The following is a 25206-nucleotide window of genomic DNA, read 5'->3' on the forward strand; positions in this document are numbered from 1 at the left end:
ACTACTTTCTCTTTCAAAATTTGTTCCAAGACCTTGCATAGAACTGGGATCAAACTAACAGGCCTATACTTTCTCGGACCATATTTTTCCCCTTTCTTAAAAAAAGGAACTATTAAAATTCAACTTAGATTTCAAATAACCTTTATGTGAAAAAAATAAAGACAGTGTAAAATGGTTACCTTTCTGTGCTTTGGCTGTTATTTCGAAGTACTTAACAGTAAGATCCTGAATAGAAAGGACAGCCATGTGGGCTTTCCGCTGCCAATCTGCATCTTCTTTTTGTAGGCTCTCAATCCTCCTGGGGCCTAGGTAATCATTCTCTATGGAGATCTGAAAATAAATCAGTCCATCATTAACATCAACAAATTAAATTTTGTCAATGGCAGCTAGTTGCAGTCAACCTGGGTGGATAAAAATCAATGAATTAATCAATGGATTAAAAAATAGAAAAAAAAAACCTTTAAAATGCTCATCTATGCTGAAAAAGGACAAGTGTAAGGCCTCACTAACATTCTTACTGTGAGAACAGAAACTCAAAACAAAAAGTAGGTAAACAAATAGCCCATACTATATTGCACCAAAGCCACCTTCGACAAGTCAAAATAGCTTAAATGCTTCAACCAGGCAGGCTATACTCCCAAGGAAGGTTTTCAGTCTGAAGTCAATGCAAGTTGTACTCTGAGGTAGAAATAGGCACAATTTTTCAGCAAGTTGCTTATTTGCCAAAAATTGCAGCTTCAATTGATCCTGAACTGTTAAAGATTGTGTGTAGAGTTCACAAAAGTGTCCACCAAACCAAAAAAAAAAAAAAAAAGACATTTTAGTAAATGTTGAAACAAAGCGTTCTGTTTCAACCGATTTCAAGACAATTTTCTTTAGATTTTTGACATTTTGACAAAAGCCAAAGAGGACTATTTAAAAAAATGCTTTGAGGGAGGGGTTTTGAGGTGGAGGAGGACCTCCCTTATATCTTTTAGCTCACTGATTAGAGTACTCTAGGATGTGGGTTCAATTCCCCCCTTGTGCCGGACACAAATAATAAGTTAATTGACTTGGTAAGCTCCCAAAGTAAGTCTTTGGCCAAACCAAAAATTAAACCCAATGTCACAGTCCAGGACTCTATACATTAACTATTCTTCCTCCCCAACTGACACTTCCACCAGTAGCAAGAATTTCTACAGGCGAAATTAAGTCTTTATTTACACAAATTTGCCTTTATATTGTGCCTTGCAGTAATACCAGTGTATTGCCATTGCAATCAGTGGACTTGTAAACAATTCTGTTCCCCCCATCCCCCAATTTGATATAAGAGGAGTTGATCTGGACTGTAGGTCCCACCAGAGGGGAAGGTCTCTGGCCTGTCCCACAACCCATTAGGTGGGCCAGCAGAGACTGAGGGGGATTGTTCTCCTCCTTTTCCCCATGCTGGCCAGTGATGAGGTTAGCCGAATGAACAGCAGGTTTGTGCCCCTAATAAAAAGAGACAAACTGAGGACTGCCGAAAACCTCTGCGGTGAGCAAATCCGCCAGAAAGCGTAGAACCCACCAAGGCAGAGGAGGAACTTTGTCACAGGGAGCATAGTATATCTATGATAAAAGGCAGTATTACTGAAGAAAAATATATAGTTTTATATGTAGGGGGTGTTTTGGCACAAAAGTTATCAAAGCTACTTCAGTGCATTCCTGCAACCAGAACACCACTCAGACCTGACTTTGGCTTGGTTGATATAATAGCAAGTGAGAATGTATTTCAGCTTCATTCTCCCTCCAAAGACTATTAAAAACCTGTAGAACCAGCTGTAACATAGCTATACTTCCAAAGATATTTTCAAAAATGTATTAGGACTACACACTCCCTATCCATTCTAAATAAGTTATCTAAACTGTGAAATGAACTTGGGCTTTTAGGCTCTAACTTCTTGAATGCAAAGATGGAACTGAACATTGATAAATCCAAATTTTTCCTCCAATATAGATTACTTTGTAATTTCTCAGACCTTACAGAGTTCTAAATTTGTCTGGGTGGGGGTTTTTGTTAGTTTTTTTTACAAGCACACAGAGTCAACATCTTCACTACGGTCCACAATAATGCATAGATCCCTTTCCTGACTTGATACAGCTAACAAGATATAAGGATGAACAAAGAATGGAAATGGAGACTCTCAGAAGATATTATAACTCCATTGTATAATTAAATGTTGCACCATCATATGGACTCTGTATGCAGTAGTGGTCACCATCTCAAAAAGAATTATTGCAGAATTAAGTGGAGGGGAATCAGAGAAAGGGGAGAATAATTAGGATATGAAAGCGCTCTCATGAAAAGTGAGAAGATTAGGACTGTTTATCTTAGAAATGGAGATGAATAAGAAGGAACATAAAACTGTATATAAAATTATATTTAAAACACTACATTAAGAAAGTTAAACTTGCAAAGTCAAGTTCTCATAGTTTAGGAACTGCCAGAATTAAGGCTGTCCATGCAACTTTAATTCTGTCCCCCTTGTGTTTATGAATGATGATGGAGGAGTCTCTGTCTTTAGTGACATGATCATATACTATTTTTTCGTTCAGTGAATGTGTAGTTATTCAATATTCCTTTTTATCCTACTGATTCAAAGCATGGCCCCCAACCTTATTTAACATATACCATCCAAACCCTGTGCTGAATACAAAATTATTAGTTTCCTGCTGGGCATTTCTATCATGCTTTCACCAAGTGCTTCACAAACCTTAATTAATTTATCTCCACAACATCCCTGTGAGAACAGGTGGTGATATCCCCATGGGGATAATGATGCTGACTTCCTTTGTAAAGTGCTTTGATATCTACTGAGGAAAAGTGCCATGTAAGACTCCAGTTGCAAGGGCTCAGCACTTCCGCAAATCTGGCCACACATGTCTCACACTGGGCACCCAGGAAATGAGGAACACAATTAACGACTGTCTGTGAAAAGTTTGGTTGAAGTGACTTACCCAACATCACACAGGAACTCTGTGGTAGAAGCAAGGATAGAATCTAATTCTTCAGGGTGGCACTTAATTTCCTTAACCAGCAGACCATTCTTTCTTCCTACAATCCCATCTCATTCACTACACACCTTCCAACTTCTGCAACAAATGAAGCAGAGTTCCTACAGACAATCTCATTCACAGACAACCCTGATTGGTTGTCATCCTGTGCACTGAATAAGGCAAGGGTTCGGGGTGGAGCGGAGAGGAGGGATGGGGAAATAGATCATATAATAAAAAGATCATAATGCACACGCGCGCACACGGGCAGGCCAAATTAAGGTTCCATCAGCAACATTTCAGATTCTGAAGGGAGCGTACTCTGGTGGTTAGAGCATTAAGCCCATGTGCCCCATAGCCTGTCTTTGTCCACCAGCTCTTCTATTTATTCCAACCCAGCTCCTGCCTCCTTTCTTCTTTTACAACCTACCCCCCCCTTCCCCCAAACCAGCTCCAGTCACCTCTTCCTATCTGTTGACCCCATCCTATGGTTCCTGGCCAACCACACTCTGCTACTTCTCGCCATCTAGCTTCTGCAACATTCCTGCTGCCACCAACACTTCTCACCCCTCTGCTTTCCAGTCAAGACGTTGCCTCCTTTTCCTCCACGCTGCCTGAACACCAGCAAGGAGAACAATGAGAACAATGCTTCTCCATTCTGCTGGGAGCAGCGCCTGCAACCTTCTGCAGGAGCATATTCAGTGCAGGCAGGCTCTTCGCAGCATGTGGCTGCCACACTAAGTGTTCACTCAGCATGTGTAAATCAAGATTTTCAGAGGCTCATAACTTAGGCAAAAGCACATTTCTAACGCCAGGTCAACTCCCTGCCCAATTTCAGGTCCATACACCAAACCATACAGGTGCTAACTGCTTCTAAATGAAAATATTGGAAGATTTTATTTTAACATGGGGGAAAAGAACAAAGCAGCCCACAACCAATCTGGGAGCTCCTGGGCATCACCAGAGAAGCTGTAGTGAGGGGGAGGGAGGATGGGAGGAGGAAAGGGTTACTTACTGTACCTGTGGTTCAAGATGTGATGCAGACATGTATTCCAGGTAGGTGTGTGTGCTCAAGAGCTAGACACTTTTGCCTAGCAGTACCCATAGAGAAGCAGTGCTCAAAACCCTGGAGCACCCACTGAAAAAAAGCAGTTGGTGCTTACCACTCACCGGCAGCCTCCTGCCCGCTGGCAGCCCCACCGATCAATTCCTCCCCCTTCCTCTCAGCGCCGCCCATTCACTGCGGATCAACTTTTCCGCGGCATGCAGGAGGCGCTGGAAGGGAGGGGATGGGGTGTGCTCGGGGAGGGTGCAGAACTGGGCAGGAAGAGACAGGGCAGGGGTGAAATGTGGGCAGGAGGTTGGGGGAAGGGGATAGGTGGGGGCAGGCCTGGGGTGGAGCAGGGGGTTGAGCACCCCTGGGGCCCAGAGGAAGCTGGCGCCTATGGAACCAGTCAGTGATTCTGAGACAAAGTAGGGAGGATACCAGATAGCATGACCATATATGAGTTCCACATTTGATTAATTTGTTGAGTCCAGAGAGGTCAAGGATGGGTCTCATCCCACCCTTGGATTCCAATAAAGCTGGCAATTAAAAAACCCAAATAATTGGGAATCCATTTTAAGAGCTTAATTTTGCATAGGTCATAAAGAAAGCATAAGAAACAGGTTCTTACAGCATTAGACAACAGGAAAGATGAGCAAAAGCAGCCAATAGGCTGAACAGCAAATATTCAACTACTTGTGGCCAAATAGAATAAGTAGATAAAACTATATCCACTTAGAGTTTCACCTGCTCACACCAGGTCCAAATTTTGTCTGGAATGTTTTACGTACAAGCAACTTACTACAGTAAAGGTCAGCCAGTTTCTTATATAGTAGGGTGTGTAAGAATAAGATTGTTTGTTCTTCCTTCTCTTGAATGTAAAACTGCTGCTTGGTAATCTACACTTGTGAATTTGTTCTAAATCCCTGATTACTAAAGAAGGATTTCAAACAATATGCCCTAATAAAGGAAGACAATTAAACTGATGAAAATGGTCTTTGGTGCAAAGTGAGTTTGAATTGAATAAGCAATTGCTGCACAGTATCTGTCAACAACACCATCCAGGAAGAAAAATGTTGATTTCCAATATTCCATGCAGAGTTCATATGAGTTAACAAAAATCAGAATTAAGCATGACGTACACTAGATTTGCACAAGTTCATACAATAGTATGATTGTATATTATCATAGTACAGTTCATCAATAAAACTGTCACAAAGAGCAGGTACATAGAATCATAGAACTGGAAGGGACCCTGAGAGGTCATCTAGCCCAGTCCCCTGCACTCATGGCAGGACTAAGTATTATCTAGACCAGTGGTTCCCAAACTTGTTCCGCCGCTTGTGCAGGAAAAGCCCCTGGCAGGCTGGGCCGGTTTGTTTACCTGCCGCATCCGCAGGTTCGGCTGATCACGGCTCCCAGTGGCCGCGGTTCGCTGCTCCAAGCCAATGGGAGTTGCTGGAAGCAATGTCCCTCGGCCCGTTAGGAAGTTTTTTCTAATGTCCAACCTAAACCTCCCTGGCTGCAATTTAAGCCCATTGCTTCTTGTCCTATCCTCAGGAGTTAAGGAGAACAATTTTTCTCCCTCCTCCTTTTAACAACCTTTTATGTATTTTGAAAACTTATCAGGTCCCCTCTCAGTCTTCTCTTCTCCAGACTAAACAAACCCAATTTTTTCAATCTTCCCTCATAGGTCATGTTTTCTAGACCTTTAATCACTTTTGTTGCTCTTCTCTGGACTTTCTCCAATTTGTCCACATCTTTCCTGAAATGTGGCGCCCAGACCTGGACACAGTACTCCAGTTGAGGGCTAATCAGTGCAGAGTAGAATGGAAGAATTATTTCTCGTGTCTCGCTTACAATATTCCTGCTAATACATCCCAGAATGAAGTTTGCTTTTTTTGCAACAGCGTTACACTGTTGACTCATATTTAGCTTGTGATCCACTAAGACCCCCAGATCCCTTTCCGCAGTACTCCTTCCTAGGCAGTCATTTCCCATTTTGTATGTGTGCAACTGATTGTTCCTTCCTAAGTGGAGTACTTTGCATTTGTCCTTTTTGAATTTAATCCTATTTGCTTCAAACCATTACTCCAGTTTGTCCAGATAATTTTGAATTTTAATCCTATCCTCCAAAGCATTTGCAACCCCTCCCAGCTTGGTAGCATCCACAAACTTTATAAGTATACTCTCTATGCCATTACCTAAATCACTGATGAAGATATTGAACAAGAACCGGACCCAGAACCGATCCCTGAGGGACCCCACTCGTTATGCCCTTCCATCATGACTGTGAACCACTGATGATTACTCTCTGGGAATGATTTTCCAACCAATTATGCACCCACTTTATAGTGGCTCCATCTAGGCTGTATTTTCCTAGTTTGTTTATGAGAAGGTCATGCGAGATGGTATCAAAAGCCTTACTAAAAGTCAAGATATACCACATCTACCGCTTCCCCCCATCAACAAGGCTTGTTACCCTGTCAAAGAAAGCTATCAGGTTGGTTTGACACAATTTGTTCCTGACAAATCCATGCTGTTATTTATCATCTTATCTTCTAGATGTTTGCAAATTGATTGCTTAATTATTTGCTCCATTATCTTTCCGGGTACAGAAGTTAAGCTGACTGGTCTAATTCCCCGGGTTGTCCTTATTTCCCTTTTTATAGATGGGCACTATATTTGCCCTTTTCCAGTCTTCTGGAATGTCTCCCATCTTCCATGACTTTCCAAAGATAATTGCTAATGGTTCAAATATCTCCTCAGTCAGCTCCTTGAGTATTCTAGGATGCATTTCAACAGGCCGTGGTGTTTTGAAGACATCTCCTCCAAGTAATTTTTGGCTTGTTCTTTCCCTATTTTAGACTGTGATCCTACCTCATTTTTACTGGCATTCACTATGTTAGACACCAACCTTCTTGGTGAAAACTGAAGCAAAGAAGTAATTAAGCACTTCTGCCATTTCCACATTTTCTGTTATTGTCTTTTTTAGATCATTGAAGATCTCCTAGTTAAGCCAGGGGTGGTCTCTATATATCTCCTCAATATATGTTCCATTCTATATGCATCCGAAGAAGTGGGCTGTAGCCCACGAAAACTTATGCTTTCTTACACAGTGGGATTGTTTGCTCTTGTGCCCTTAATAATGTCTCTGAAAAACTGCCAACTGTCAATTGTTTTCCCCCTTAGACTTGCTTCCCATGGGATTTTACCTACCAATTCCGAGTTTGCTAAAGTCTGCCTTCTTGAAATCCATTGTCTTTATTGTGCTGTTCTCCCTCCTACCATTCCTTAGAATCATGAACTCTACCATTTTCATGATCACTTTCACCCAAGCTGCCTTCCACTTTCAAAGTCTCAACCAGTTCCTCCCTATTTGTCAAAATCAAATCTAGAACAGCCTCCCCCAGTAGCTTTCTCCACCTTCTGAAATAAAAAAACTGTCTCCAAAACATTCCAAGAACTTGTTGGATAATCTATGCCCTGCTGTGTTATTTTCACATACAATCTTTCATTAAAAGTCAGTAATTTGGAGCAAGACTTGACTATACCATAGTGCCCCACAGCAGCAGTAGGGGAGCTCTCTGCTCTGCAGATACTGCCACAGCAAAAGCAGGGGGAAACTGACCAGGATCATGTAAGTTTCTCACTGCTGCGGGGAAAGAAATAGCAGCAGCAGAAGCATAAAAGCAACTTATTCCATTCAATCAAGAGATTCAGATAAACATTGGATTGCTTCCGCTTATCTTTCCCTGACACTTAAGTCACTTTTCTTTGCCCTCAATATCTTCCACAATTTTATTTCAAACACAAACTCTGCTCAACATCTTTCATCCTCTCCCTTGCCCCTTCACTCTGTCCTGGTCACACAATGTGCCCCTGTCTGTGTTCCTTCTCACTCAATGTGCCTTTTTCTGTATACAGTAGAACTCCATTTATCCAACCCTCCATTAACTGACTCTCTGTGTTAACCATACTACCAGCGCACACAGGTCTAGAGGGGGGCGATCTCTCCTGTGGCCGCTAGATGGCACTGCAGCATTGCACTTTCCCATTCTCTGGTTTATCTGGATTTTTGATTATCCGATCTGGCCCCATCCCAATTAGATCAGATAAACAGGGTTCTGCTGTATCTTCCTATATTCCTCATTGCCTCAGTCCACTATCTCACCACCTTTTCTTCATTCAAATCCCAGCTCAACACATCCCTTTACCCAAAAGCTTATGAATTCTAGATTTACATTTGTAAAGCATTTTAACAAGTTTCAGAGTAGCAGCTGTGTTAGTCTGTATCCGCAAAAAGAACAGGAGTACTTGTGGCACCTTAGAGACTAACAAATTTATTAGAGCATAAGCTTTCGTGGGCTACAGCCCACTTCTTCGGATGCATATAGAATGGAACATATATTGCAGATATATATATATATAGATATATAGATATAGATATAGATATATAGATATATAGATATACACACACATACAGAGAGTGTGAACAGGTGGGAGTTGTCTTACCAACTCTGAGAGGCCAATTAAGTAAGTGAAAAAAAACTTTTGAAGTGATAATCAAGATAGCCCAGTACAGACAGTTTGATAAGAAGTGTGAGAATACTTACAAGGGGAGATAGATTCAATGTTTGTAATGGCCTGTCTGATCATTCAATGACAGACCTGCGGGTGGCTATCTTACAACAGAAAAACTTCAAAAACAGACTCCAACGAGAGACTGCTGAGCTGGAATTGATATGCAAACTAGATACAATCAACTTAGGATTGAATAAGGACTGGGAATGGCTGAGCCATTACAAACATTGAATCTATCTCCCCTTGTAAGTATTCTCACACATCTTATCAAACTGTCTGTACTGGGCTATCTTGATTATCACTTCAAAAGGTTTTTTCACTTACTTAATTGGCCTCTCAGAGTTGGTAAGACAACTCCCACCTGTTCATGCTCTCTGTATGTGTGTATATATATCTCCTCAATATATGTTCCATTCTATATGCATCCAAAGAAGTGGGCTGTAGCCCACAAAAGCTTATGCTCTAATAAATTTGTTAGTCTCTAAGGTGCCACACGTACTCCTGTTCTTAAAGCATTTTAGGATCCTCCGGGATAAAGAAAAGAATATAAAAAGTATAATTCAGAACTTAAACATTCACTTGAGTACAAACTTTGTTAATCAGAATGACAGACTGGATGATTTAAACAGTAAAGTGATCACAGCATATTTCACTGGTTGAATCTGTTATACCACACCAATTCCTCGTTTCATGAGAGATCATTTGGAGCACTGGGGAAGTTCCTAAAGACTGGAAGAAAGCTAATGTTGTGCCAATTTTTTAAAAGGGTAAATGGGGTGACCTGGGCAATTATAGGCCTGTCAATCTGACATTCATCCCAGACAAGATAATGGTATGGCAGGTAGGGGCCCCAATAAAAGAAATAAAGGGAGAGTAATGTAAATCAACAGCATGGAAACATGTCCTCTGGAATGGAGGCCGAAGCATGAAGGAGCATCATGAATGTTTAGCTTATCTGGCACATAAATACTTTGCAATGCCATCTACAAAAGTGTCATGCAAATGCCTCTTCTTGTTTACAATGTCACCAAAAAGTAAGAAGCACGCAGCATTATCTCCTGCAAACATAAACAAATTTGTTTGTCTTAGCGATTGGCTGAACAAGAAGTAGGGCTGAGTGGACTTGTAGGCTCTGAAGTTTTACATTATTTTTTGAGGGCAGTTACATAAACAAAAATCTACATCTGTAAGTTGCACTTTCATGACAAAGAGATTGCACTACAATGCAGTGCAAATATTAGTAAACAAAAATAATATACACTTCGATTTCAATTACAATACAGAATACCATATATATGAAAATGTAGAAAAACATCCAAAATATTTAATAAATTTCAATTGGTATTGTATTAACAGTGCGATTAAAACAGCGATTACTTTTTTAATCATGTTTAATTTTTGAGTTAATTGCATGAGTTAACTGCAATTAATTGACAGCCCTAGTTTATAGCAAAACAGATGCTGTCAAACTAACTTGATTTTATTTTTATGAGATTACAAGTTTCGCTGATAAAAGTAACAGCGTTTATGTAATATATTTAGATTTCTCTAGCATGTGTGACTTGGTACTACAGGACATTTCAATTAAAAAACTAGAATATAAAAATCAACATGGCATGCATTAAATGGATTTAAAACTAACTGATATGTCTCAAAAGAGACAGACAAGGTGGGTGAGGTAATATATCTTTGATGGGACCAACATCTGTTGGTGAAAGACCAGCTTTCAAGCTACACAGAGCTCTTCAGGTCAGGGAAAGGTACTCAGCTAAATACAAGTGAGTGTCACAGCTAAATACAAGGTGGAACAGATTGTTTAGCATAAGTAGTTAACACATATTCCAAACATTCAAGATGAAGTGACACATGAACACTCCTGCAGCCACAAAACAAAAAAGGGGGGTTAGTTGGTTACAGATCATTGTAATAGGCCATAAATCCAGTGTCTTAGCTAGACGCTAAGAAGCATGGTCTTAGCTTGATGCTAAGAAGCATGGTCTTAAAGTTAAGAATTTAAGCTCCAGGCTTGCCTTTTGAAGATGTTGTGCAGGTTTCCTTTGAGAATGAGGACTGAGAGGTCAGATATGGAGTGATCATTTTGTGAAAAGTGTATGCCCATGGATGATATGGTATATTTGTCTTATCATTTTTCTCTAGGAGTTCATTCAAGAACATAGTGATTGTCGGTTTCACCCACATAGTTGTTACTGGGGAATTTAGTGTATTGGATGAGTCATATCACATGTTGTAATAGGCATGTGTAGGACCCATGGATCTTGAAAGGTGTGTTATGGGGAATGTTGATCATTGTGGCAGTGAAGATATGTCTACAGGTTTTGCATCTGTTGTCCTGGCACGATCTGGTGCCGCTTTGAGTTGGTGGATCCTGATCTGTGGGAAGCTTGCTTCTAATCAGCTTGGTGAGGTTAGGGGATTGTTTGAAGTCCAGAAGGTGTTTGGGATAGATGTTTTTCAGGGTGTGGTCCTCATCAAGTATGGGTTGTAATTGTTTGATGACACCCCTTAGGGATTCCAGTGTGGGGTGGTAGGTGACAACCAGGGGTGTACAGTTGGAGAGGATTTTTTCCTCTGTATTGAAGCAGGTTCTCTCAGGGTAATGAAGAGAACAGGACACTGATTCACTGTGATCTGCAATCGCTTTGGTAAGCTGGATGCAAGCAAACATGCATTTTAATACATCTAAATCAGGAGTGGGCAAACTTTTTGGCCCGAGGGCCGCATCGCGATTACGCAACTGTATGACGGGCCGGGTAGGGAAGGCTGTACCTCCCCAAACAGCCTGGCCCCCGCCCCCTATCTGCCCCCTCCCACTTCCTGTCCCCTGACTGCTGCCCTCAGAACCTCCAACCCATCCAACCCCCCCTGCTCCTTGTCCCCTGATCGTCCCCTCCCAGGACCCCCGCCCCCTTATCCAACCCCCCCTGCTCCCTGTCCCCTGACTGCCCTCCCAACCCCTATCCACATCCCCACCCCCTGACAGGCCCGCTGGGACTCCCACTCCCAACCCTCCCTGTTCCCCATCCCCAGACCGCCCCCCCCCCAGAACCTCCACCCCATCCAACTGCCCCCTCCTCCCTGACTGCCCCCCAGGACCTCCTGATCCCTTACCCAACCCCCCCGCTCCCCGCCCCCTTACCAGCAGTTTGCAGCCGCAACACCCAGCCAGAGCCAGCTGCGCTCCCCACACTGCCCAGCGGGAGCGGTGGGCCAGAGCGTGGCATGGCTGCGTGGGAGGGACCAGGGACTAGGCTCCCCGGCCAGGAGCTCAGGGGCCAGGCAGGACGGTCCCGCGGGCCAGATGTGGCCCACGGGCCGTAGTTTGCCCACGTGACCCATCTGATGAGGGACTCTATCCTGGGAAGCAGTGATTCTGAAAAAGGTTTGGGTATGGTAGCAGATAATCAGCTGAAGATGAGCTTCCAGGGTGACACTGTGGCCAAAAGTACTAATGCAATCCTGGGACGCATAAGCAGGCAAATCTTGAGTAGGAGTACAGGGGTTATTTTACCTCTGTATCTGGCACTGGTGAAACCACTACTAGAATACTGCATCCAGTTCTGGTGTCCACAATTCAAGAAGGATAAATTAGAGAGGATTCAGAGAAGAGCCATGAGAATGATTAAAGGATTAGAAAGCATGCCTTATAGTGACAGACTCAAGTAGCTCAATCTATTTAGCTTAACAAAGAGAATGTTAAATGGTGACCTGATCAGTCTGCAAGTATCTATATGGGGAACAAATATTTAATAATGGCATCTTCAATCTAGCACAAAAAGGAACACCAAAACAATGGGTGGAAATTGAAATTAGACTAATTCAGACTGGAAATACAGGTGTACGTTTTTAACCATGAGGGCAATTAATCATTAGAACGATTTACCAAGAGTTGTGGTGGATTCACCATCAATGACCATTTTTAAAGCAAGATTGGATGTTTTCATAAAAGATATGCTCTAGGTATTATTTTGGAAAAGCTCTGTGGCCTGTGCTATACAGGATGTCAGACCAGATGATCATAAGGATCTTTTCTGGCCTTGGAATATATGAAAAATGAATATGTTGAAGTCATTCTGAAAAGAAATTTGCCTGGAACAGGTAAATTTCACATACGCTCTTTTTTTTATTTTATTTTTTTTTATTTTATTTTTTTACTAGTTTCTCTAGGTATTATGTAGCTGTATTATGGATCATTTTTCTTACATGATCTTATGGCAGATACCTTCAACTGGGGGTACTATTATAGAGGTTGGGAGTTTTCCAAAGTGTTTGTTTTTCCCCACTAACATCACCTTGGTCTGTTCAGGATTCAGCTTTAGCCAACTGTTTTTCATCTATTTGCTGTTCTCAGCCAAGCCACTACATGGCTGTGACATTATGTTGTTTGCATAAGATGAAAAGGGGAGGTAGAGCTGGGTGTTATCTGAATATTGCTGTTTCACAGTCTCTCCATGTGGGCTTCAAAATAGACATTTTCAGGCTTTTCTCTGCAACCATGAGGATAAGAAACTTACTATTTTGATCTTGCAACCATCTCCGAGCAATTGGACCCCTTTGCCCACACAGCGCCTCATTAACTTCAATGGAACTCCATGAAGATGGAAGTCCACTCACATTGATTGTATTGCAGGATTGGGGCCTAAAGAGTCTTTCATGCCAATATGTGGAGGACATTTTCTAGAGTATGTTTGGAGAGAGTCTTTTAAACTCCCCTTCTGTGTTAACATCTTATCTACTTTCTTTTCAGGCTACATATTCTTAGCTACCCTCACATTAAAATGAGAGAATAGGTTTAGTGAAGTTTAATATCATTTCGTACTATATGGTAGCTTTTAGTAAAAATCTTTGAAGTTTCAACAAAACAAAGCGGTTTTCAAAAAGGTATCTGTCCTTTTAACAGTCACATTAATACCCAAACAGTTGTAACTTTAAACATTAGTATAGTTTGCCATCAGAAAACTCTTTAGGCCTTGACCAGTTAAGCTGTCAAGCTAATTAAACTAGACATTATTTACAGTAGCTTAAAAATAGAAGCACAACACAAAGAATAATTATCAATTCTGCAGCTTCAGAAATAATTAATAAGCAAAATGAACTGTAAGTGAATTTCAGGCTCTCATATTTCTCATGTTAGCCCTCGATCTGGGCACATTTACAAAGTTATGCTTAAAATTCACAACTGCTACTGAAGGTAGTTAAACCACATACATTTTCATTAAGTGCAGTGTTTTTAAATATACAGTACCACTTTTAATTACAACAGTGTTCTCATTTTCCTAAATTGAACTGAGAGGTAATTATAAATTCCTAGAACGTGTTGGGAACAACTTTTTGTTTCAGAAAGTGGAGGAAGTAACTAGGGGGACAGCCATTTTAGACTTGATTCTGACCAACAAGGAGGGTAGTGAATCTGAAGTTAGAAGACAATTTGGGTGAAAGTGATCATAAAATGTTAGATTTCATTATTCCAAGTAAAAGGACAAGAGCTGTGGAATAAGGACAATGGACTCAAAAAAGCAGACTATAATAGACTCAGAATTGGTAAGTGAGGTTCCATGGGAAGAAAAATTAAGGGAAACAGGAGTTCAGGAGGGCTAGCAGTTTCTCAAAGAGCCAATATAAAAGGCATGACTGCAAGCTATCCCAATGTGAAGAAAGATAGCAAGAATAGTAAGAGGTAATAAGGAGCTCCTGAAGGAGCCATGAATCACATGAAAAGTCAAAAAGGATTCCTACAGCAAAAGCAATGGATAAATTGCTACGGTGGTGTACAGAAGCACAGCACAAAACATGTAGCACAAAACGTAGCACAAAACAGAAAGGCTCAGGCACAAAATGAGTTGCACCTAGGAAGGGACATAAAAGGCAATTTGAAGGGGTTCTTTAAATACATTAGGAGCACAAGAAAGATGAAGTGAAGCGTCGGTCCCTCTACTTAGTGGGGAAGAAGAGCTAATAACTGATGAAATCACGAAGGTTGAAATGTTTAATGCCTATTTTGCTTCAGTCTTCACTAAAAAGGTTAATGGTGACCAGATACTCAAACCAACTAATATTAACAATGGGGCGGGGGGGGGGGGGGAGACAGAGGAGGAGAGAATAACAGGCTAATAATAGGTTAATGAATGATGAGTTAGATGTATTACAGTTAGCAGGGTCCAGTAGAAAAAAAGCATCCTAGGTTACACAAGGAACTAGCTAAAGCAATCTCAGAACTGTTAGCAATTATTTTTGAGAAATCATTTTTGTAGTTAATAAACTTATTTTAATGTTTTATCCTTACCAGTGAGCTTGTATAAAGTGCTTGGGGAATCTACTCAGATTACAAAGGCAGGTGCATGTCCACTTTCCTTTGATGAAGTGGCAAACTAATTAATAAGCTTGCACTGTTCATGAGAAGGTTTTGAGCAGTGTCAGACGGGACATCACTGGGGTACAAGGCTGGGGCCTGGGGAGATTTGCTGGTGTCTCTCTGTATAATTAGCTGGGTGTGTCCCTGCATATTGTTGGCTGAGTGATCACAGCACCTGGAAGGGTTTTGCTGCTTGTCGCTAGCACAGCATTGTAAGAGACAGCTCAGGGAAGAGAACTAAGGGGGCACAGAGGTGTCACAGTTCCAGATTGTACCCCGGGGACATGTCATTCAGGGGTGTGAATAAGCCACCCACTCAGTGACATAAGTTACACCAACATAAGCACCAGTGTGGACAGCACTATGTCGGTGGGAGAGCTTCTCCCACTGACATAGCTACTCTACTCGCGGGGGCTGAAGTAGTTAAGCCACTCGTTGGTTTAAAGTGGCTACACTAGAGAGTTTACGGCAGCACAGCTGCCATGATGCAGCCGCGCCACCATAAACTCCCTAGTGTAGCCACACTTTTCAGTTTTTATTTCACATTGAAATCATAGACTCTCACTGAAGCAAAGTGTCTGGATCAATCCCACAGTGCCTATTACCATGGTAGTAAACCACTGTCCATAATTTAAGCACACAATAACCCAGAACAAAAAGGTGGGATCTTACTAAAATCAAGATATATCATGTCTTCTGCTTCCTCTCTTTCCACTAGGCTGGTAACCTTGTCAAAGAAGGAAATTAGGTTGGCTTGGCATGATTTGTTTTTGAAAAATCTAAATCTCCGGGCTAATGAAACTTGATGTCATGCTTTCAGGATGTTTTGTTGTTTTAGAAGAGCACAGATTCTCAAATATTTTTTTTAAAAGTGTGTTTTACACCTTGCTGTGAACAGGCTTCAGATCTGTCTGAGCTCTTCTGGCAAGGTAATCTACAGCCTAGGTCCAACTCCCAAGAATACTGTTTCCTTAGCATGCTAGGGAGCACCATGCTAGGTAGCATGAAGCGTACAAATTAAGATAACCACTTGTAATTAAAATACAAGAGGAAGGTTGTTAGCCATGGTGACTTTTCCAAATTCAGTTTTGGTGGCCATATGAAACATACCTGTTCCAGGCAAATGCATTTGTGAAATTAACACTAATTCACTGATTGAACCTCATTACACCCAAAAAGACTATGTTAAAAGAACATTAAAGTTGCAAAGTCAACATGTTTCCTAATCAAAAGTTATGAAACACCTGAACTAAGATTGTCTGTGCAACTTTAGTTTAGTCCCCTGACATATATGCATGATGATAGCATCTTGATTGTGTAATCAAACTATTTTTTCCCACAGGACCCCCTGCATCATTCAATGCACACTATAAATGATGTTCTCTGAATGGGTAGCTATTCAGGATTTCTTTCTAGCCTCATCATTCAATGTGTGACCACACACTTCATTTAGGATACATCATCCAAATCCCGCACAAAGTGCAGACTCTAGAGAATCAGTTTCTTCAAGGGCATTTCTATGGTGCTCTCATCACCATACTTTAGTTCTTTCCAAACATGAATGAATTTAATTCCACAGCACCCCAATGAAGGGAGGTGCTATTGTTATTCTCTTTTTACATATGGGGAACAGAAGCACAGAGGTTAAAGCCAAAACTCTGAGAAAGTATCAATGCCTAATTTTTGGTGCCTAATTTCCAAAGCTTAGGGCCTACTTCTTCAGTTTACTGGGCATTTCACAGCACTTTAAATTTTCAGAGTAGAATTCCCACTGACCTCAATTGCAAATTCAAGTGCCCATCACTTCTGCAAATCAGAACACAGGTGTCTCAAGTGTGCTGAAAATGTGGAACAGACAATTAGTGGTCAAATGAACATTTTGGTTTAAGTGACTTGCGCAGCATCACCCAGAAATTCTGGTGGAGGCAGGGATAAAAATCCAATTTTCCTGGGTGCCTTTTCCACTGCCTGAACCACAAAACCATCCATTCTCTGTAATTCCCTGCCTCATTTACTACACACATTCCGACTTCTGCAACAAATGAGGCTGAGTCAAACAGACAACCACCTCTTCCATTACACAACTCTGATGCATTCCCAGAACACCACCCATCTTATACATTGAATAAGGCGGCAGTCTTGTGGCAAAAATGGTATGATCATGTAATTAAAGACGATCATAATACACACAAAGGAGCCAAATTAATATTGCACAGGCAGCCTTAATTCCAGAGTTTACTAACTTTTGATTCTGCAGCCTTAACATTCTTTTAATGCGTTATAGCGTTTAAGGCCAAAAGGAGCCATCACATCACCTAGTCTTATCTCTGGCATATAAGAGGCCATTAAATTTTACCCAGACACCTGTACATTAAGCCCACAGACTTTAGCTAGACCAACGCATTTCAATTCTCAGAAGACTAAACTGTGCCAGTGACACAGAAAACAGGACAGACCAAGGTGCAATCAATGCCCGAGGCCCCTGCAATGGCAAGGAACTGTCTAGGTGGAATATATCCAAATGATTCGAGCAGGCAAACCGCAAGCCACTCATCCACCCACACTTACAAAGGAAGGTGGAAAAAACCATAGAGGTCCCTGCCAATCTGACCCAGGGGGAAAATTCTTTTGACACTAAATCTGGTGATCAGTTGGACCCTGAACACATGAGTAAGACATACCAGCCAGGCATCTAGAAAGAAGGAGTCTCTGTACCCACTCGGAGCACTGGTCCCTCTTGTCCACCATCCCAACTGTGGCTGAATTCTCTGATGCTTCAGAGAAAGGGAAAAAGAACCACCATACACACACACACACACAGAGAACATATCAAGCCAATTTTGCATTGGGGAAAAAATTTCCTTCCTGAACCCTGCAGGTGACAGGTTGAAACTCTGATGCATGCAGTTTTGTTACAGTCATTATCTTAATGAGAGCTGCAACCACTATGAGCACCCCCTATCCCCAGCTTCTGCCCCATCTCCTCCTCACCCCCGCCCATTCCTATCCTTCCTTGTCTGCTGCCTCTCGTTTCTCATGCCCAGCCCATACTCATGTTCTCTTCCCTCCTTTCCCTCCCACCCATCTTCTGCCTATTACCCTGCTCAGATCCTACTCCTAACCCCCCCTCCACCACACCCTGCATCTCCCCCCTCTCCCCACCTCTCCAAGACCCGGTATATGCATAAAAATTTACCAGGATAACTATTTCTTAGGGGACTGAATTATTACCAGTAAAAATCCCTAATGTGAATGTAGATATGGGGGTGATTTATACCAACAGAGCTATTATTTGTATTATCATAGAGACTGGGAGTCTAGAGACTAAGAGTCTCACTTATGCTATTCCCCTTCACTAATGGGACTAGCTTTACCAATGTAAGTTTTATACCAGCATAACTGTGTTCACCCTAGGAAGGGTTGAACTGCTTTAACTATACTGATATAGCTAAAGCAATACATTTTTCTAGTGCCTCTTGCCTGAGCACTAGGAGGGAGTGCATTGAAATCACAGGAGAGAATATGCCTGCTCAGTTTTTATGCCTTGTGCCACAGAAGCTGGGACGAGCAATTGCAGGAAAAATTCTGCTCAGCCTCTGCAGACTTGGGATGGACCATGCTCAGTCACTCTGTGGAGATGGTACATGCACCGGCAATTGCAGATAGGTGCTGTGAAGGGACAGAGCATTATCAGTGCAGATGGAATCACTAAAGTATTTAGCTGCCCAAATCTAATAAGTCTCTATTGAGCACGTGTGAACTAAGATTTTTCCCAACCCTTCAAATGTCACCAAATTTTCACAGCAACTGCAAAATTTACATCCCTGACACCAGGGCAACCTCCCAGCCAAATTTCAAGCCCTTGCTCCAAAGCACTGGGGCACAAGCTGAAAAATTAAAGGCAAAACATTTTTTTCCTAGTCCTTTTTCCCTGAAAGAGCTCAACTGTTTTATCTGAAACTTAATAAAAAAAAAAAAAAAATTCAGCTCAAGGCAAAACACCCAGCAATGAAGGGTTCAACCCAAACAGTTTAAATTTATAAAGCTATAAGCAACTGAAAACAGGGTCTTTTAATGGACAGTGTGGGGCAAATATAATTGCAAGTGTCATTAGCTATACCACCTGTAGTTACACTTGATATCCTGATAACAATATGATTTTTAAATTGTTTTAAACTTTAACATTTATTAAAATTATTCTGTAGGCATGCTTGACTGAAGAAGCTGGGTTCCATGCAAGCTGACTATTATTTTTCCTCTTTCATCCATTCTCTTTAGACAAACTGTTGTAGTACTTGTACTGTGTGCCCATAGCTCCTATTGGCATTCAGATGTTGAGCATTCTACTGAGCCTGAGAAGGAGCTCCAAGAAGCTATAGCAACCCAGGGGAGTTTTGTTCCACTTCTAAGCCTTCTAGAACTCCATATGCTGTGAGAGTTAGCGTAAATAACTTTATTGCCAACAAGTTTAATTTATAAACCAAGTCCTCTACCCTAGCTACTAAGATTAACACAATTTGTCATCATAGATACAAGTACTGCTTTCTTTCCACCCATGAAAGTAAAACAAGAGATGGCATCTTTCTCTGTCACAAGTCCAGCTGACCAACTTGCATACTCAAAGTTTTCCAAATTAGGAAAAGATCTTAACATACATACATTCACCTCATTAGACTCAACTATGTACCACTCAGGTTCTCCAATCCAGTAGCTGCAAACAGACTGCCAAGTCTCTGGAGTTTATAAAATAAAATATCACCTTTTGTATGTAATTTTTATTTCACTTCTAACAATGATTTTTGTTAAAACATCAATTAAAGCTTCCTCCTCAATGAAGCATTAGTGTTTCTTTTCTTGATTAGCAAAAGAACAAGAGTTAACTCTTTAGTGTACAGGAAAAGGTGAAGTAAAATGGGGAATATTTATCTTGTACTGAAAGAGGCTTTTATTAAACTATAATGTTGATGATCTCTAACTGTATAAGAATTCTGAGCTCTGTACCAGAATTCTCTGTTCATTAACGTTTATCCAACAGAAAAGGAAAATATGTAATTTAAGAAGAACCTATATACTAACTCACTGAGTTGTCTTCAGACTACTAGAGTTCCAGGAAGTTATTTTAGTTATAGGCACAGTAATAGGTCAAAATAAAAAGTTCTTTTTGGAAACTCTTTAATCGTTCCCGCAACCTCCCCTCTTTTACAAAAAACCTGAAGCCACCAAGTACTACTGATAAATGTATGGAAGGAATCATAATGAGACAAGACAACATACTCACTATACAGATTAAACTAAATGACTCCATTTCGGCTCCTATACCTACAGTACATGTCTACAGAGCCAGAAAAGGCTCTTCACTTTATCAAGAGTGCAGAATATTCCCAACCAAGTAATGATGAAACTACCTGTCTCATGATTATCATTTTTGGCTCATTAATTGCTACATGAGGACAATATAAGATTTTCTAAAAGTTTAACAGAATACATCTATTAAAATGTTTAATGACTTTAGCTTATTGTATGTTTTTTCTTAAGAGCTAAAACAGATGTAGAAACTTAATTTTAAAAAGGCCATTAGTGTTAGGCCAAATTACAAGTTTTTAAAGTACATTGTTATTATTCCAATGTTTCTATTAAACAAAGACTAGGTAACTAGCAACTTACTCCAGTGCTTTCACTAGCAAACACGGGGGGGGGGGGGGGTTGGGGGGGAGTCACTCTCCAAAATAATCTCACTAAATAATTCAACAGTAACAAAGATTTTAGAAAGCACATTTTTCTTTTTTACACATTAGTCAATACTCACAGTAAGCCATAAGACAGTAAACTTCACATACAGTAACTCCTCGCTTAACCTTGTAGTTATGTTCCTGAAAAATGCTACTTTAAGCAAAACAATGTTAAGCGAATCCAATTTCCCCATAAGAATTAATGTAAATGGGGGGGGGGGTTAGGTTCCAGGGACATTTTTTTCGCCAGAAGAAAGTCTCTCAGAGAGAGAGAGAGAGAGAGAATTACACACACAGGGAGTATAAGTTTTAAACAATTTAATACTGTACACAGCAATGAAGATTGCGAAGCTTGGTTGAGGTGGTGGAGTCAGAGGGTGGAATAGTTCCCAGGGAATGTCTTACTGCTAAATGATGGAACTAGCACTCGGCTGAACCCTCAAGGGTTAACACATTGTTGTTAATGTAGCCTCACACTCTGTCCCTTTAAGTAGATCAGCAAGTTGAGACAGCAGCTGCTGCCAGCAAATTCCCTCCGTCCTGAGCCCTGTTGTGTCATCGTCCCCTTTCTATGGAGATGGGGTAAGCGAGGGGAAAGGAGCAGGGGGGAGGGGGGACACCCTCATATTAGCACCCTTCTTTCCCCCCTGCTCCCCCGCACAGCAAGCAGGAGGCTCCCGGGAGCAGCTCCAAGGCAGAGGGCAGGAGCAGCACACGACAGTGCGGGGAGGGAAAGCTGAACTGCCGGCAATTGATAGCCTGCTGGGCGGCTGCCGCCCAGGGAACTTAGGGGAGCGGGGAGCTGATAGGGGGGTTGCTGGTCCACCCTGGTTCCAAGCCCCCACAAAGTTCCAACAGGGTGCTCTTTCTGCAAGCAGTGGACAAACCAGGCAGCTGCCAAACAGCGTTATAAGGGAGCAATGTGCAACCTTAAATGAGCATGTTCTCTAACTGATCAGCAACGTAACAACGTTAACCGGGACAACTTTAAGTGAGGAGTTACTGTACTAAATAAGAACTTGAACATGGAATTAAAATGTTAACAAGCACATCAAATTAAACAAAATGATGGCTAATTGCATGCATTAGGTACAGGCTTAAGACAATGATAGAAGAAACTTGTACTGTTTAGTTTAAAAGCTTGCAGTGCAGGTTGCAAGGGAAAAAAATATCTATCTAGGTACTTTTATGACTCTCCTCACTTTAGCACCCCCACCCTCCAAATTAAAAAAAATATATATAATCTTTCCCTCCCCACCCTCTCTTTACTGCTTGTAGGAATACCTTGAAAGGTAATAAATGTGTGTGGATGTGCACTCACCCTTTAGTCAGTATGTAGTCATTCTGGGAGAAGTTTGGGGGGGGGGGGTAGGAAAAGAAGTGGAGGCCTAGAAATGTACTGGTCTAAAGTTATTTTAATACAGACAGAAGGTTCTCAAGCAACAACCGATTTTAAATCATGAAATTCCACATTCAGGTATAACAGGCTTGGTTTCAATTTACACTGCTATTTTATATACAAGTACAAATAATGGCTTATCTCTTGATAAAAAGTTTGTACCTTGATCTGCTGTCTTCTGAGCATTGCAAGTTCCCTCATATCTCGGAATGGCTGTAGTAGGTATTGGTACAGTTCTGTGGTGGCTTCTGCAAGACTACTGTAGGCTTCATCTTCCATTTGATACAGTTCAAGCAGCTCTACCATGCTTTCTGTATTCTTGTGTTTTTCCAACAGCTATAAAAAGAGGAGAGAAATATTGCTTCAAAAAGTGTGCTCAAAATTTCCTGCTAACGAATTTGATGGCTACTTACAGCTAATGGCCAGTCCCCTCCCTAACCCTCACCCCCTTCCCCCCCCAAAATCCACTTAGACATGAAAAGGTTCCGTGGTGTAGCTTGCCATACTAAGGAAGGAACTAAGCCAGTCAAGTCTGAACAGCCCTTTGATTACTGAACATCCAGAGTTAAAGCTATCACTGCTTTTCAAGAGCTTCCTGAAGCACAGTAGCACCGGAGACATAGCCATAAATGGAGGTAGGAGGATAAAATCTGATTTACTTTACACCAGTTATGCCATTTACTTACTGCATTTCACTCCATTAAGACAAAATAAGAGAGAAGTCAAGTTTTGATTTTTCTAGTTGTTATTTTTTAATACCACAAAGATGAGAGATGCATCACAGAAAAGACAAGTGCATTACCACAAAAGACTTACAATCTAAGTCCTGGCCTTTCGAGCTGCTCCACATAAGTGGACCCCAGGGGCCCATAAAGAGCCCTAATAAAGTCACTGCAGTTCCACACAGGTGAAAGGGTTTGCCTGTGTGGCACAGCTTGCAGGACAGTGGCCTACATTTCTAGTCTATTTTACTTTCTGGTTCACGTGCTTTAACATGTTTTATTATCTAGGTTACAAATGAAGCAAACAGTGTCTTAAGAGTTTAAGGCCAGAAGGGACCATTAGCTCATCTAGTCCAACCACCTGTATATCACAGGCCACCCGCACCACCCAGCATGCACACACTAAACCCAACTGAAATGAGACCAAAGTATTACTGCTCACTGGAGATGAGACTACCCTTTGCAAAGAACCAGGGAAACCAAGATACACAAACACCCAAGGCCCCCTCAATGACAGGGAAATGATTAAGTGAGAGATACCCAGAAAATCCTGGCAAGTGACCTACACTTCCATGCTGCAGAGGAAGGTGAAATAAAATCCAAGGTCTTCAAAGGGTTTTCATTAGAATTAAAAAAAAAGTTGTGGATGTATTTTAAACTTTGTACAAGTCCTTAATTTGAGGCCTAAATCAATCTAAAACTGTTTCCTCAAGAAAGTGACCACTTGCACAGTCTTCTCTTAAAATACTGTTTGTACATAATCCTAGTCAGTCAGATAAAACAGAAACTTTCACAAATTTGTTACATTACTTTTTTATCTCATATGCCTGCTTTGAGACCATTTTGTGTACATGCCTTGGCAGGTCAGGCCATATAACTTAACTCACTTGCCAGATCTAGAAAGCTACTTACTGATTAGCTAAGGCTAATGATTTAAAAAAAAAAAAAAAAAAAAAAAAAAAGACTCCCCTACCCTTTACCTGAGAGGTTTCAAGTATTTACACAAAAAGCAGATCTTAATAGCCTTTTTATATCATTATCAGACACTGAAAAATCAAAGTTCATTTTTGTGTTACTGCCTCAAAAGCTTATACTGTTTATATCACTCATTACTTTTTTTTTCTGAGACATATCTGAAATGACTTTAACCTCCCCTTCAACTAAGTCATATCTTCTAGTTATTTGTTTATGGTTTTAAAATGAAACCCCCAAACTATAAGTATGCCAAGTATACCTTAAACCAAGTTGTTGTGGAAGGAACAGTTACCGTACCTCTGACCCAGTAAGTGATGTCTTAACTCCAACAGCACAGACATTTCTGACAGTGTAGTCCCTAAAGAAAAGCCACCTCCTCCTTCAACTCCTTTCCTTCTCATTCTTTACTCATTTCCTCAGTTCTGCCAGTGTCATTCTTTCACCTCTAACTTGCCCCAACTTTTCTATTGCCTGCCCCTTTTTTAAAAACCCTCCCATAGTCTTGGCACAGCAATCTTCCCTCTGTCAGAGTACTCAAGAAAACAGCCTTATTTCTTGTTGTACTTATGCTGGGCACAACTTTAAAAGTCTCCACTTTTTAAGATTCTAGAATGTCAATCCCACAGGAAGGAAATAAGACTAATTTTAATTCTTTCATTGTTTCTGGAAGAATCATAAGCAATCTTACGTCAAGAACTCAATAGCATGGATGTAACTTTTACTAATTACACTGGTCTACAATTTTTGAGAAGTCGTCTGCTTCAGAGATAAAATGTGCTATTTATTATGTATTTTGATGTGCTGAATTCAAATATGACAATTAAAACGACTGATTGGCTACTGTTTCTAAGATATTTAAGTTTTTACATTTTATGTCTATGTATATTGTGTAGATAGAGTTTTAATCATAAATTGTAAACCTAGATCTTTTCATGTGTTTATGGTTGCTTTACATGATAATATTTCACCTGTCCTGTTTATGTAACACTTTAAAAATCAGCAAAAGGATTATATAAATAAAATTTATTATGAAACAAAAGGCAAAAAACTATTATGTACATAGTTTAGTCCTATTCAGTGTCTATTCGGCGCTTCTTGGCTTGTCTCGTGTATTCATTAAATGAAGCATCTCTTGTCACTGTCCAGCAATAGTCTGCAAGCATTGATGGGCTCCATTTGCCCTGATAGCGTTTCTCCATTGTTGCAATGTCCTGGTGAAATCGCTCGCCGTGCTTGTCGCTCACTGCTCTGCAGTTCGGTGGGAAAAAATCTAGATGAGAGTGCAAAAAATGTATCTTTAGTGACATGTTGCAACCAAGGCTTTTGTATGCCTTGAGGAGGTTTTCCACCAACAACCTGTAGTTGTCTGC

The 25206-nt window shown here is 40.9% G+C and overlaps 1 protein-coding gene across 2 annotated transcripts in view; it reads right to left on the minus strand.

The window, feature by feature from the left end:
* Positions 1-25206, minus strand: part of JMY (junction mediating and regulatory protein, p53 cofactor) — a 142247-nt gene that overhangs the window by 88270 nt on the left and 28771 nt on the right. For both annotated transcript variants that reach the window (XM_005286437.4, XM_008174618.4), the window contains exons 2-3: positions 22302-22475; positions 180-330 (exon numbers count right to left, since the gene is read on the minus strand). In XM_005286437.4, the coding sequence (XP_005286494.3) occupies positions 180-330; positions 22302-22475 (325 nt within the window). The remainder of the gene's footprint in view (positions 1-179; positions 331-22301; positions 22476-25206) is intronic.

The sequence above is a fragment of the Chrysemys picta genome, chromosome 6, assembly GCF_011386835.1.
Source record: "Chrysemys picta bellii isolate R12L10 chromosome 6, ASM1138683v2, whole genome shotgun sequence".
NCBI classification, from domain to species: domain Eukaryota; kingdom Metazoa; phylum Chordata; order Testudines; family Emydidae; genus Chrysemys; species Chrysemys picta.